The following is a 14,101-nucleotide window of genomic DNA, read 5'->3' on the forward strand; positions in this document are numbered from 1 at the left end:
GGGCCGCGGGGAGGCCTGGCCTTTGTCTGGGCGGACCCGCGGGCCAGAGCGCATTCCCATGGCGACCGGCTCCGTCCCTGCGCGGAGGCTGGGCAGCCCCGTGCTCGCCCCAGGGGTGGGGGAGCCCGCCCACTCAAGGAAGCCGCTGCCCGATCTTGCCCACCGCCCCCCCGGGAATCCTGGCTGTGAGTGCTCAGAGCCGACCAGAGCGCAGCGGTCTCCCTGCCGGGCTCAGCGGGTCACGCGGAGTGGGGACGCTCATTCAGCAAACCCGCCACGTTGTCTTCAGAGGAGGGTCTGGGTTGTAACACTGCAGGGGAATGACTAGGGAGAGTTTCCGGTGGGGGTGACGGCAGGCAGAGTAGGGCAGGTCGGCAAGCCACCTGGAGAGGCGACACCAGCAGAGCTGGGCCCAGCCTCAAGACAGCCCTGCCTCTCGAGGACTTAAGGAACTGAAAGGAGGAAGGTGGCCGTGGGCTGAGGCTGTGGCAAGCTGGTGGGGGAGGGGCACGGTCCGGATTTCAGACTTTTGATCTCAGGGTGATGGGAGCTGTGCTGCACATTTTCGTAGCATCATCCAGGCCACCATGTCAAGGTTGCCGCGCCTGGGTGAGAGCACTGAGCCTGGAGCACCGGGTGGTGTGGGGCAGGGACAGCAGCAGCTGGGCGTCTGGGAAGACGGGGCGTGTGTGCTGGGGCTGAACAGAGGGGCCTCCTACCCAGGCCAGCCCTGGTCTCTGTCCACCTTCTGTGGCTCATTGTCACCCCTAAATATCAAGAGTCCAGCCCTTCTCCCCATGTCCAGGTCACCCCTTTTCAGCCCCTTGCTGGGCTAGCTGCACTTTGCCCTGAGGTCACAGTGAACTTCCTAAAATGCTAACCTGGCTGGGGGTGGCGGGGGTAGGGTTCCGGCTCTTAAGCAAGGGGGTGTGGCCTGTAACTTGGAAGGAAAGGTCCAGGGGGTTCCGGCGGCCCCTTCCCATCACTGCCTCTCCCCGCTCCCTTTACATTAGAGAAAATGGGAAGTGGAAAGCAATGGAAAGGGCAGTCGCCATCCGGACCACTCGAGGCTGGCCTGCCCACCCCATGCACCCCAACATCCAAGCCCAGTGTCTACTCTTCACCAGCCCCATGAAAGGAAAGCCCCTGGATCCCTTCACATTCCTGGTCTCTGAGGGTGGGACCCCACCTCATGGACCTGCAGACCTTCCCCTATCTCCAAGCTTCAGAGTAGAAGAGGGTCTCACCGACTTCCCATCTTCTTACCTGGTTGGGGGTGTGGAGGTGTGGAAAGTGGGAGGGCAAAAGTGGCCTGCAGGGGTTCAAAAAGCCAGGCCTCCATGTCCCCCTCCCCAGACTCAGCACTCCCAGACTGTGCCCCCCCCAACTCTTAGCAGTACCTTTTTCAGATTTCCTGACTAGCTGGGTCTCTGGAAAACGGAGACCATAGCAGTGTCATTTCAGGAGTCTCGCGGAAGGGACTATCAGCTGTCTGGCTAGTACCCCTTCCTTGTGGGAAATGATACCCACCCTCGTTCCACGTGGCTTGAAGGGGGCTGCCCCATGCACAGTGGCTCATGATCAAGGCCTAGCCTACTGGGAGTCCCCAGCCACAGTGGTGCCCCAAGTGATGGAAGAGCCACAGGCTGGGGCTGCCTGCCACAGCATCTCTGCTGCCCAAGGATAAATCCGCATGCTTTGGGAAGCAGTTCAGACGGGTGGAACCCAAAGGCATGTGAGCGCCTGTATCCAGCCATACCTGCAGATGCACTGCCTCCACTTCCTCGTTCTGGAGCCGCCAAGTCTCCTTTCTGCTTAGGTTGGTACTCTTGGGACACAGGGGCTCCCCCAGAGCCGGCCCTGTCTGTCCCACTTACTGTTGTGTCCCTAGTGCCCATAACAGCATGTGTAGCATAAGGGGGCTGACACGTGGGTGCTTTGCGTGCATACACGTGTGCCTGATGGCTGTAGGTGGCACATCTGAGCCCCTGCCCAGCGCAGGACATGAGGATTGGGAGCCCCACCCCCACCCCCCACTCCCCTGGCATCAGCAGAGGTGCCACCTGCTCTCCCATACAGGGCCCTTGAGCCCTCCTTATGTCCTGGGTCATCCTGGGGTGGTTCAGGGAACGGAGAAGCCCACCCTAATGGCCCCACAGCCTTGAACAGGGGGACACAGGGCTCTCTACCCCAGAGCCAGCCATGGTCTAGTAAGGTCTGCATACAGGAATGACTTACTAAATGTGCACTTGGGGGGACCCTCACCTCAGGAGAGAAAAAACAGGTCCCTGTGAACTCAAGGTCCAGACAGCAGACTGATACCATGGCCACCCCCCACTTGATGGCTCCTAGTGGCCCAGCCCAAGGGGGACTGGGGGATGTCTTGGCCTCCAGATGGTGCCTGAGCCAGCCCAATCCCCCGATTTCCTCACTTGGTAGGGCTGCCTCCTTGTACCCCTCTAGAAACACAGTCCTTTCCAGGATCCCTTTTGGGCCTGAGCTGCCCCAGCCCTTCTACATGCCCAAGGCCTCAACCCCCAGCCTTTGACCATCCTATTCTCTGGGGCAGCAGAGCAGGGAAGGTGTGGACTCAGTTCAGCTGGTGGCTGTGGGTGGGCTGCAGGCTCTGCACACACCCCACTGGCCTGGCTCAGAGCAGTGAGGGAGGTGGGGGACGTGAGGCCCACAGGCCCACCTGAGGGTGAGATCCTAGGGCCAAACAGTGCCTGGGGAGGGAGGCAGTGAGCAGAACGGCACATCGAACAGCCCTAGGAGGAACCCAGCCAACCAGCCAAGTTAAAAAGACACATGTATTTGATTTACAATTAACACGATTTACAAAAAGGGGGGCGGTAGGAGTCCTGGGTAGAGCTGCTCCTGGCCCCTCAGACTAGAGCAGGGCCTCCAGGACAGCCTGTCTGACAGGCCGAGGCCAGGATTCCCAGTTGGCAGGGTCCCTGCTGGCAGCCTGGGCTTTGACGTCTGACGTCCGGCTTGACCTTTGAGGTGGGGCCCTAAGCACGAGTCCACTGGGAGTGCCAGTGCCCCGCAGGGCAGGCCAGGTGAGGTCAGGAAGGCATCGTACCGCTTTTCTCCTCCTGCCCAGGTGGGGCAGGCAGACAGTCTGGACGCAAGGCCCTGGGGCTACAGGCACTCAGACCCCACCCGGAGAGACCAGACCCAGGGATGAGGCGGCTGCTGGTGCTTGGGAAGTGGGGGCTTGAGGTCCGACTGTCCCTAGAGACACGGCATGGCGCCGGGGGTGAAAGGCACATTTGCGGACTGTTCAGAAGACTCCACTGGGAGACGCCGGGCACTGGTTCTGCAGAGGGGCTGGTGTTGGGGGCACCCGACGCTGTTGCTCAGGAGAGCTGCTCTGTGGCTACATATGCTGAGGTGGGGGTCTCTGCGGCACCCACGCTCAGGCACCCAGGGGCTCTTCCTCTGCTGGTGAGAGAGATGGGCTGAGCCCACACCTCAGCTGCATTCCCAAGGCTGCCCGACGCCGGCACCGGGCACCACGCACCTGTGCCCCAAGACCGTGGTGGCAGAGACCTGGGATCAGAGGTCTGTAACCTTGTTCTCAAGTGCAGCTGCGATCTGCTGGAGGCGAAAGGCCAGCTGCATCTTCTGGGCGGCCGGGTCTTCCTCCAGGGCACTGATGATCTGTGGGGGGTCATGTCAGGCCACAGGCCAGGGAGCAGGCCGCCCGACACCGCCACCCTAGGAAGACCCCTACCTGGTCATAGTACTTCTGGGTGTACTGGTAGAGCTGGTGCAGGGCCACAAGGGTGTTCAGAGAGTCCGTGTGTGCCTGGGGGAGAGAAGGGGGCAGTGTGACCCAAGGCCAGGGAGGGGCTGTGACCCTGCGGGCAGGAAGCTGTCTCCCAGTGGACCAAGCAGTGGGCCATTACATGTGGCACAGGGGGAACACAAAGGGTCACAGCCTCACAGCACTCAGATGCATGGGACAGCCATGGACCTCTCCAGCCATGCAGGTGGCACGGCTGACACAGCTCCCGCCCCCCAGCACACATGTGGTCACACGCAGATGCCAGCCCATCTGGCCTCCCCCTCAGCTTCTCTCCTGGGGGCACAACACACCCCACCCTGCAGTGCAGTCTGCTGTTTCACTCAGCAGGGGTTTTAGGGGAGGGAAGCTGAGTGGGTCAGTGAGTGTGTCCCTGTGTCCCCCTTACCCGGGAAATCTCTGCCAAGTGTGTGTTCATATCCTGGTCGCTGACTTGCACCATCTGTCTGATCCCCCTGTAGTAACTGTTGGAAGGGAGGGGCAGTGGGTCCCAAAGGCTGGACCCAAAGCTGCCCGCCAGGGTCCTCCTGCCAATCACAGGCCTGAACCACCCCCAGCAGCCCCCCTGGGTGGGGCTCAAGGGTGGGCACCAGGCCTGGCTGGAGGGTGGGGTAGTACTCACTCCTCCACCATCTTCTTATAGGTGGAGATCTCCTTGGCGTAGAGCAGCTTGTTGCTGGGGGAGTCCTGTGGGGGTCAGAGCCCAGTGACACCCAGGCCAAAATGGGCTGGCTGGTGTCCCTGCCCTTGGGCCCCAGTAGAGCCAGGCCCAGCCCAGCTCAGGATACCCACAGAGAAAGGAGGGGCTGCTACCCTGCCCAGCTGCAGACCTGACGAGTCCCCTGATGCTGTCGCCGTTTTGCCATTTGTAGTAAGTCTATTCTCTGCTTGTGTAGGGGAAGGGTCCCCACAGGAGGGGAAGGAGGCGGGGGACCCAGGCTGCCAGAGGCCAGTCACCAGAGGACCTCCCAGGCTCTCTGGCCCCAGTTACCTTGCCCCTGACTTTTTCCTGAGTTCCAGCCCCAGATGTGCAAATCTACACCCAGACAAACCCCCTGGCACATCCCAAACTGACGTCCTCACTTCATCACAGCCCCAGTTTCCCCTGGACACTGCCCAGTCCAGGCCCTCGGGGCATCCTGGCGACAACCAAGCTCCCCACCCACCAGGGCTGCCCTGGGCCTACTCACACGGCTCAGCTTGTGCTCTGTGCGTGTGCAGGCATCCATGAAGGTCTGTGCGATGACCGACAGGGAGGCGTCAACCACCTCATGCACGTGCACATCAAAGATGAAGTGCGGGTTCTTCAGGATGTTCACCCAGAACCGGAGCGGTAAGCTGAGGCAGAGCGACAGGGGTGAGGGGCCGCCGACACCCAGGGGCAGGGCGGGCGGCCAACGTGATGGAAGGGCCCCCACCTGTTGGTCTTCCAGATGTGGATGGTGTCCTCATCCTTGATGTCGTGCTTCTCTGCTTGCTCATCCAGGAAGTCGAAGAAGTACTTGACGGCGGGCGGCACCGCCAGCTCAGGCGCCAGCACGCTCTGGAAGAAGTTGTCCACGAACTGCTGCAGCGTGCCCTGCGGGAGGGAGAGGAGGACTCAGTGCCCGCGGGGGCGGGGCCGGAACGCCCCCAGCGCCGCCCCGCCGGAGCAGCGCGTCCACCTTGACAGACAGCAGGCGCGTCAGGTAGATCTCCGTGATGGCCTTCGTGCGCTCCTTCTCCTTCACACTGCCGCGCTTGCACTTGCCGTCCTCTACCTCGTCTGTGGGCCGCACCAGGTGCCACACACGGTTCTCCTCCTCCAGGAGGGCGTGGCCTGTGGGAGGGGCACGCTGAGGGACGAGGATGGGGCCTGGGACCCACGCTGCGCTGGGCAGCCCCTCACCTGGCAGCAAGAAGTGGACACTGGTCCACGCTGACCTCCAAGGACAAGGGGAAGGGACTCACGTTCCCCAGGCAGGTCCTGTTGGCTGTCCTCCGGCTGCTGGGAGACCCCCACCTTGGACAGGATGAGAGTGGCTCCGTCCCGGACCTGGGGAACATGGCCATGAGAGCGGGCCTCGCTCCACAGTCCAGGCGGGTGGGACTGCAGCCTCCCCGCCACCCAAACTCACGTTGTAGTGCATCAGGGTGTTGATGCGTTTCCACCGGCCCTCCCGCTGCGAGGTCAGATCCAGATCTGATAGGATCTGGGCAGTGGACCCAGGACGCCATTCTGTGGGAAGACACAGCCCAGCTCCTGGAACCCGGCCACAGAGCACCCCCAATCCCCCCCAACCAGGGTCCTGAGGGCAGCCCCTCCCTCCCCCACAGGGACCCTGCTCACCGAGGACCACACTGTCAGCCTTGGGCCAGCGGGAGCAAGGCTGCGTGCGGTACACCTGATCAATGATTTTCTCCTTGACCTGGGAGATGGTGTCACAGTTGAGGACCTTGACGGGGATGGCGTCGACCCCTTCATCCTGGACAATCACGTTCACTGTCTGCCGGGGGACAGGGGATGAAGGGCCAGTGGGTGGGCTCTGAGCCCCTACCACACCTAGGGTGGCCAGTCTTGCTCTTCACAGCACGCCCAGGCTCAGCAGGACAAAGCAGGGGACAGAGGACTGCTCACTCACAGCTCACACACCACGTACCTCCTCTCACGTGTGTACACATGCTCACCACAGACACACTTGGTGTGTAGCAGGCCAGGGCAGGAGCCCCAGAGACAGATGGCTTGGGGTCATTACACTTAGAGCCTATCTCCAAAAGGCTAGTGACAGGGCCTGATGTCCCCGGGCCCTGCCCTGAGCACAGGTGGGCCCATACAGGGAGGTGGAGAGCACCCAGCACTGGTCCTGAGCCTGGCCTCGGAGGAGCCCACAGCCCACCGGGCCCTCACCAGGGGTGTGTACTCCACGTCGTCCCCTAGCAGCCCCGTGTCGTTGAGGGTGTACTTGGCCTTCTTCTGCACGGCGTCCACTGGCCCCTTCTCCACCTGGTGTTTGATGGCCTTGAAGAGCTTGTACAGAGGCTCGCCAGCACTGTCCTGGAGCAAGGTAGGCAGGCTCAGCCTCGAGTGGCACGGACCATGCAACCTGGAGGTGTTGCCCGGGCAGTGGACGCCCCTCCCCAGCCCACCTGCCACATGGCACCCACCTTGAGGTACTGGTACAGGCAGATGGACATCCAATTGGACAGCATCCTCTCCACCACAGTCTCAGACCTGGAGGTGCCGAGGGATCCTTAGTGCCTGTGGGCCCAGCTGGCTCTTCAGGTACCCAGACCTCCCTCCTCATCCAGGCTCTGGGTCCCCGTCAGGACTAAGCCCCCGTCCCCCCATCCTACAGAAAGCAACTAAGTGACTAGCAGAGACCATGTGCTGCCAGGGACCCAGCCCTGCTGCCCCTCCTCCCAGCAAATCAGGAGCCCCGGGGCGGCCTCTGCGCCACTGGCCGCGCCGTCGCCTCACACACCTGCGCAGCATCAGTTTGGGGTTCTTGGCCACCACGTACTGCTCCATGAGCTCCAGGAAGAGCGTGCGCATTATGTCTGTGTAGTACTCCAGCTTCCCGTGCAGGGCCACCGTCAGCAGCGACGCAAAGTAGACCTTGGCGCGGGCGGAGAACTCCCGCTGGTTCTCCAGGGTGTGGATGAACTGTGGGGGTGGCCGGTCAGAGCCCGCCCGTGCCCAACCTGCCCCACCACCCTTGGCTCTGCCCGCGCGCTGGCCCGCTCACATTGATGAGGAAGGACTTGCTGTTGAGCAGGTTGGAGAACTGGTAGAGGGCCTGCTCCACCACGGGCCGCCGCGACTCGGGGATGTCCAGCTTGCCCGTGATCATCACATCCTTGTCACCATCCTTGGAGGGCAGGAAGAAGACGCGGTCGGTGTACGTCTTGTAATCCAGTACAGGAATGCCCGCCTCGTGCACGTCGTTCGTCTGGTCCTCCATCTCAATCATCAGGTCTGGGGGAAGATGCATCGCTGGCCACACCGCCCTTTTCGGCCTCTCCTCCTGGCCTCCAGCCCTGAGAGGGCAGCCCCAGGCCCCGCCTCCCCAGCCGGGCGGCCCTACCCGTGAACTCCTTTTTGCAGCGGTCCCGAACGCTCTCCTCCAAGCCCTCCAGCTGGGACTTGATCTTCTCATACTCGCGTTCCGCCTGCTGGCTCTTCCTCCTGGGGCACAGGGAAGTGGCTCTGGGCCTCTGCCTAGTGCTAGGCAGGGGTGTGGGGACTGAGGCTGCGGGGAGGGCCTTACCAGTAGCAGTAGACAGACACGGCGATGATGATCACCATGGGCACAATGACCAGCGGCAGGATGAGGCTGAGCGGCACCTCACTCACACGCATGTCGTACTCCACGCGGCCCAGCACCCACTCCCGGGAGCCGAACTTCACCTGCGTGGAGGGGAGGGCTCAGCACGGACAGCCTGGCCCGCTCTGGCGAGCTCCTCTCCTCCTGCTCATTGGAGCCCCGCCCCCTGCCCTGCGGCCCCGCCCCCCACGCACAATGAACTCAGGCAGGTTGTGTGCTGTGTCCCGCTTCTGCCGCCGCTTGGGAGGGGGCTGCACCTCCGGGGGCTCGCAGTACAGGTCGGTCTCGGTCAGCGTCTTCATGATGCAGCGCTCAGCACCCACAAAGGCCTCGGCCTCGTGGAGTGTCATTGCCTTGTTCAGGTTGGTGCCCTGTGGGGTGGAGGTCAGGGCCAGGGGTCACAGTGACCAGGAGGGAGTCAGGGACACCTGGACCAGCTCAGCCCAGATCTTGGTGGCCTCCCCACATGAGCCCGACCTCACCTGGGCGTGGATGAGCTTGTTGACTTGCTTCTTGATGCCCCCTGTGAAGTTCTTGAAGGTGGGGTCGGCCACGTACTCAAAGGCCCCAGCCTCGGTCCTGAGCAGGGCACGGTGCCCATCCATCTGAATGAGGGCTGTGAGGTTGTAGGCCTCGGGCTCCTCAGGAACGGCCGGGGACAAGAACACGACCAAGGAGTCGTTGTGGAACATGTACTCTGTGCCCACGACCTGCAGGTTGAGGCCAGGCCATCAGGCCACTTGGCACGGGCCCCATCGTTCCCCAGCGCGCCCCCAGCTGGCAGCAACACTGACCGTTTTTGGCTCCAGGTGAACGGCCTCCTGCCGCTGCTGCCAGGACTCCAGGGGCTCAGCGATGACCACCATGGCGAACGTCTGGATCAGGCTGAAGCCCTGCCCTGTGACATTGATGCTGCGGCCGCCGCTGGTGGAGGGAGTGCGGGGGGACTGAGTGGGCCGTGCCCTCCAGTCCCTCCTTCTGGCCATGCGGTGGGCTGGGCTGGGATCCCCGCCCCACTCTGCTTTTGGGTTCACACGCCTGCCATGAGTACTACAAGGGGGCTGTGGGCTTCTAGGAGGAGGCTGATATGGGGGTGTAGGGGGGTTTTCCGGAGACTTCCTCTTGCCACCCAGACCAGCCCCAGCACATCCTCACAAACCCAGTGGGCAGAGGGTGCCTGGGAAGTAGCGGGAGGGTGGGTGTGGTGCGGGGAGCCCTGGCGGGCAGTGGGGGGTGCCCTTCCAGAGGGGAGGGAGAGGCCACACCTGGCAAAGCTTCGCGGTGGCTGGAAGGTGAACAGCACTGGGTTCTCACGGTAGGTGAAGATGACACCAGGGCTTGGCACTAGGGAGCCCCCGTAGTAGATCGCGAGGGGCAGCTCCCCCAGAGCTGTCTGGGGGCCGGTGACACACTGGAGCTGTGCCCCAAACTGCGTCCTAGAGGTGAGGGTTGCCGGTCAGTGTCAACCACACCCTGGGGCCAACCCCAGCCCAGGGCTAGAGGGTCAGTGGGTCAGGTTGGTTGCCATGTCCCCTCCAAGACAAACTCAGGGTCATGGCCAGAAAGAACACCGAGAACCAGGGCACACCAGAGATTCGCTGGCCTGCAGGTGACACCCACACTTTACAAGGGACATCATTGAGGGTCACCCGCACGTCTTCCATAGAGCCTGTGTCCAGGTTGGTGCCGTTGATGGTCAGCGTGGTGCCACCTGCCTGCGGCCCCTGCTTTGGCTCCACGCTGAGGGGCAGGGGCTCCTAGAAGAGATGCATGTGTATTCAGGTCAGGCCTAGGGAGGTGGGGCACAGCCCTTCCAACCCGCTGGGCCTCGACTATCATCAGAAAGTGACAGGGCCACAGCCCCCAACAGTCCACAAGTCAGCAGCAGTGACCAGATTTAACCACGTCCATCCCTACCTTTAAGACACAGCTGGGTCCTGGGGGATCAGGCACTGACCTGGTAGGTGAACTGGACGTGGGGTGGCGAATGGCCGAGCTTCCCATTCACGTCCACCTCGACGCCCCCTGTGAATGGCTCCTCTGCGGCCTGGATGGCACACACGATCCTGGGTGGGCAACAGGGAAGGTGGGGACACGCTCAAGGCCCACCCCAGGCCCTGCCTGACTGGCAAGTCTGTAAGTGTGCGGTCCTGGGCACCCACACAGGCCTGGACTGTGTCCTTCCTCCATCCGCCCAGTCACCCGGCTCCCCCCGGGGGGGGGGACACTGACCCGGCCAATGGAGCCCAGGCCATGGGCTGTCCACTCACCGGGTGGACACGGAGTACCGTTCTGGCTCAAAGGCGCAGTCCTTGCCAGCCACAGTGACCCTCTTGACGTCATCCGCTTTGACCCCCAAATTTGACCCGAGGATGGTGATGCGAATGCCCCCACCCAGGGGGCCCGTCTCAGGCTGGATCTGAAATTGGCAGAGCCCGGCTGACCTGGCAGCTTGGGCAGGCGGGGCCGTGCAGGTGGGCCAGGCTCAGGCTGGAGCCCTTTCCCTCCCCACAAGGAGGCCTGAGGGGGGCTCACCCTGGTGATGACGGGTGGCGGGCACTCGGAGGTGGCGTTGTTGCACAGCGCCTCGTACACACACCTGCTCTGCCCGCTGCACCATACACACTTGTAGGCAGGGTCAGCTGCCAGGCAGAGGCTGCAGTCGCTGCGGCCAAAGGAGCAGTTGTAGAGGGTCACTGTGGAGGGAGAAGCCAGCGGTCAGCAGGGCCACCTCGCCAGCCTTCCCCACTGGCCTCCGCTGCTCACCCTCAGCCCCCACCTTGGAGTTTGCTGTCGATGTTCTTGTCGAATGACTTGACATACAGATGCAGGGGCAGCGTCTCGTTGCCATCATGGGATAGCTGGGGGGACACAGGGACACGCTGTACTCCCTGCTCCCACCTGAGCCCTGAGGGTGACCCAGAGGGTGACCACTGTGCCCTTGTGGACCCTCATAGCTGAGAGGCAGCGCAGGGAGGCTAGAGCTTCAGAGACACTAAAGATCGCTTTGATTCCGGACGACAGGACACAGACATACTCAGGCCACACCTGCCTGGCCGGCCACCCCAGCTTCCTCAGCAGAGCAGGGACGGGTAAGCCTCCCTCCGCCACACCCCTCAAGCTCTGCAGGTAACCGGGGTCCAGCAGCCTGGCCTGTCCACCCTGGGAGCCGTACCTTTGGGGTCCGAAAGAAGAAGGTTTCTGGCTCCCGTGTGATCACCAGCTCCTCGAACTTGAGCAGATCACTGCCCACATGCAGGGAGGAGACCTACAAGGCCGGCCAGTCAGGACACCCGGACAGGCCAGCCTCCCCGTCCTGCGGTCCCCGAGCACCATACCCCACCATGGTCTAAACCTGAGCACGCCACCCCACTGCCCAGCACCCCAACACCCCACACTTGCCTCCCTCCCTTTGTCAGCCCATGTTGTCGAGGCCTGTTGGAATGCCCTGATCCCGCCCCCCGACCATCTCTGACCCCTGCCCACTGAGCCCTGCGCTGGGGTGGCCGATGTGGGTCCAGGCACTTCTACTTTGACTTCGCAGGAACTTGGCTCTGAGCAGGGCCCACAGACGCTCGGCCGCCCATCAGGAACCTCCTGGTCCCAGGCCTATCTGCGCTGGTCATCCTGTCCCCAGGCAGCACCCACCTTCACGGTGTCCAAGTTCTTGCCCTGGAAGGTCACTTCTGTCTCATAGTTCATGGGGATGACCAGAGGGCTGGGATTCAGGAACTGGGGGCAGTAGTCCTCCTGTAGCGAGTCAGGCTGGTCAGTGCTACCTGGCCGGGGCCCAGCTGCAGCCTCCCCCCGCCCGTCGCAGACCATGGCCCCTCACCATGTGAGCTGGGACAATGCCGTCTTCACGGTTGGGCGAGGCCTCTCGACACTCATGGTAGCGCAGCTCCCACTGACAGGTCCAGCGGTTGCTGGCGCAGGATATGCACCTGGGGGAGGGGTGGTGAAGATACTGGGTCTGCGGTGGTGGGGAAGTGGGGGGGGATGTGTGGAACTGGGGGGCTGGGCAGGTGTGACACTCACGGCAGGTTCTCTGCCAGGCTCATGGCTTCCCGGCAGTCATAGAAGGGGTACAGGTGGGAGGTGAGAAAGACGTTGTTTTGTTTGAAAAAGAGTTGGATGCTCATGGCCACGTGGTCTGCAGACAGCAAATGGGGACAGTGTCAGGTGGGGGACCACAGAGCCAATGGCAAGGCTGGCATGGCAGGGGTGGGGGACAGAAAGGCCTGGACTTGGGCCTCTGCCATCCCCAAGTCCTTGTCCCATCACAGCTACCAAAAGGCCATCGAGCACAGAACCAGAGGCCAATTGTGGAAAGCTCTGGTCTGTGGGTGGGCCCTGAGGGGGCCTTGAGCTCAGCACACCTGCCTCCTGCTATCAGATTCCAGCTCAGGTGTCTGCCCCCAGGGCTTTGTATGGCTCCGTCCCTGCAGGGTTCCTCAGTGTCTGGGGCAGAGTGTCTGCCAGGTCCCTGCACGTCACTGCGTGGCTCCTGCCCATACCAGCAAGCTGCCCTCCACAGGCCCTGAACGCTCAGGGGACAGAGGTTCGGCGCCTGACCTGGCCCACATTCGGGGCCCAGCCTCTGGGGACAGCTCCACCTGTCTCAAGTTGGACAGTGTGGGAGGAGGGGCTTCTGCATAGACGCCAGAGCCCAGGGCCTGATAAGCAGGAGAGGCTGAGTAAATGTGACACAGCAGTACAGTGGAAGGTCTAAGCAGAGTCACTCTCGCTAATGGCTGTGAGGTGGGTGGGGGTGGGTGCCGGCTGCACAGCTCGCACGGCTCAGGGTCCCAGAGGCATCACTGCCTAGGGCCTCTGCACAGGAGCCCTGGAGGTGCCGTCTGCACCCTCTCTCCTCAGCATGCATCCTGGGGCTGCATCATAGGAGGGGCAAGATAGGCGGGGCGAGTGACCCCAAGGCGTACAGGAAGGGGGGACAAGTGCCAGCTGGTGGCTGGAGGATGGGGCCTCACCCTGGCCAGGTGGCGTGCTGGGAATGCGACTTGGGGAGTTGCAGACGATGGTGTCCCCCTCCATGCGGGCAGGGTGTGGCGTTGAGTTACCAAAGACGCATTGTAGCTTATCCCTCTGGCCCAGAGCCGGGAGAGGACTGATGGTCAGTTGCACCTGGGGAAGGCCATGAGGCTCACACTGGACCCCTCTGCCCAGTCTTGGAGGGTGAGGGGACCAGGGCTGGTCTGTCAGTGAGAGAACCCCCCAACCAGAGCGCCTGTCCTGTGGCCCCTGCTTGCGCACAGGCTGACCCCCAGATAAGCCTCTAAAATCTGACCCCATTTTATCGAAACAGGGCCCTATGTGGTCACCCCCACAATCCTGGATGGGTCTGCCCTGGATACACCAGGTCACAGGAGCCAGGGGAACGCCACAAAGGCCGGGTTCCCTGTCCTCAGGGTCAGAGCCTAGGCCAAGAGCGAGACACTGTGAGGGTCTCCCGGCCGCCCCAGCGGCCCTGCCTCTGCCCTACACTCCACCCTGCCCGCCCTCGCCACGCACCTCCCCCTGGGCCCGCCGGCTCATGTTCTGGGGCTGGGCGCCGGTGACGGTCACGCAGGACTCCTTGCGGCTCCATAGCCAGTGGCCGTGCTCCTCAGCCCGTGGGCACTCAGCCTTCCTGGTGCACCTACGGGATGGAAGGCAGCCTCAGCCCTGTTCCCCGTCAGCCCCTGGGCGGCAACTGGGCCGAGACCCCCAGACCCAGGCGCTCACCGTCCGTCGGCGACACACCAGCCGCAGTATGGGTCCTGAGAGCCGAGGCACTGGGCACAGGTTGGGTAGCTCAGACAGTTCTGCACAGGGAGCCGGAACACCTGGGGGCGGCAGGCCGGTAACAGGCCATACGGACCTCCCTCGGGCCCTTGGCTTTCCTGGGGCCACTGGCTTGACCCTCCTGTATCTCTGAGCCTTAAAAGCCTCAGCTGCCAACTCAAAGCTCGCCAACAAAAGCTCC

General features: G+C 62.8%; 1 protein-coding gene across 8 annotated transcripts in view; it reads right to left on the reverse strand.

Annotated features, from left to right (window-relative positions):
- Positions 1-2,792: 2,792 nt before the first annotated feature.
- Positions 2,793-14,101, reverse strand: part of PLXNB2 (plexin B2) — a 28,116-nt gene continuing 16,807 nt past the window's right edge. For 4 of the 8 annotated variants that reach the window (XM_019668617.1, XM_019668615.1, XM_019668614.1 and 1 more), the window contains exons 6-37: positions 13,861-13,961; positions 13,648-13,774; positions 13,107-13,260; positions 12,154-12,268; positions 11,951-12,059; positions 11,764-11,865; positions 11,291-11,383; positions 10,895-10,976; positions 10,651-10,811; positions 10,386-10,534; positions 10,073-10,181; positions 9,736-9,872; positions 9,381-9,551; positions 8,910-9,039; positions 8,598-8,825; positions 8,310-8,486; positions 8,059-8,198; positions 7,876-7,976; positions 7,537-7,766; positions 7,273-7,454; positions 6,956-7,022; positions 6,699-6,845; positions 6,141-6,297; positions 5,929-6,029; positions 5,762-5,846; positions 5,476-5,630; positions 5,230-5,390; positions 5,002-5,149; positions 4,434-4,498; positions 4,200-4,275; positions 3,740-3,814; positions 2,793-3,666 (exon numbers count right to left, since the gene is read on the reverse strand). In XM_019668617.1, the coding sequence (XP_019524162.1) occupies positions 3,562-3,666; positions 3,740-3,814; positions 4,200-4,275; positions 4,434-4,498; positions 5,002-5,149; positions 5,230-5,390; positions 5,476-5,630; positions 5,762-5,846; positions 5,929-6,029; positions 6,141-6,297; positions 6,699-6,845; positions 6,956-7,022; positions 7,273-7,454; positions 7,537-7,766; positions 7,876-7,976; positions 8,059-8,198; positions 8,310-8,486; positions 8,598-8,825; positions 8,910-9,039; positions 9,381-9,551; positions 9,736-9,872; positions 10,073-10,181; positions 10,386-10,534; positions 10,651-10,811; positions 10,895-10,976; positions 11,291-11,383; positions 11,764-11,865; positions 11,951-12,059; positions 12,154-12,268; positions 13,107-13,260; positions 13,648-13,774; positions 13,861-13,961 (4,140 nt within the window). In that variant the 3' untranslated portion in view covers positions 2,793-3,561. The remainder of the gene's footprint in view (positions 3,667-3,739; positions 3,815-4,199; positions 4,276-4,433; positions 4,499-5,001; positions 5,150-5,229; positions 5,391-5,475; positions 5,631-5,761; positions 5,847-5,928; positions 6,030-6,140; positions 6,298-6,698; positions 6,846-6,955; positions 7,023-7,272; positions 7,455-7,536; positions 7,767-7,875; positions 7,977-8,058; positions 8,199-8,309; positions 8,487-8,597; positions 8,826-8,909; positions 9,040-9,380; positions 9,552-9,735; positions 9,873-10,072; positions 10,182-10,385; positions 10,535-10,650; positions 10,812-10,894; positions 10,977-11,290; positions 11,384-11,763; positions 11,866-11,950; positions 12,060-12,153; positions 12,269-13,106; positions 13,261-13,647; positions 13,775-13,860; positions 13,962-14,101) is intronic. The other 4 variants (XM_019668612.1, XM_019668611.1, XM_019668610.1 and 1 more) reach the window with 4 other exon arrangements.

This window comes from Hipposideros armiger, unplaced genomic scaffold, assembly GCF_001890085.2.
Source record: "Hipposideros armiger isolate ML-2016 unplaced genomic scaffold, ASM189008v1 scaffold_530, whole genome shotgun sequence".
Classification (NCBI taxonomy): domain Eukaryota; kingdom Metazoa; phylum Chordata; class Mammalia; order Chiroptera; family Hipposideridae; genus Hipposideros; species Hipposideros armiger.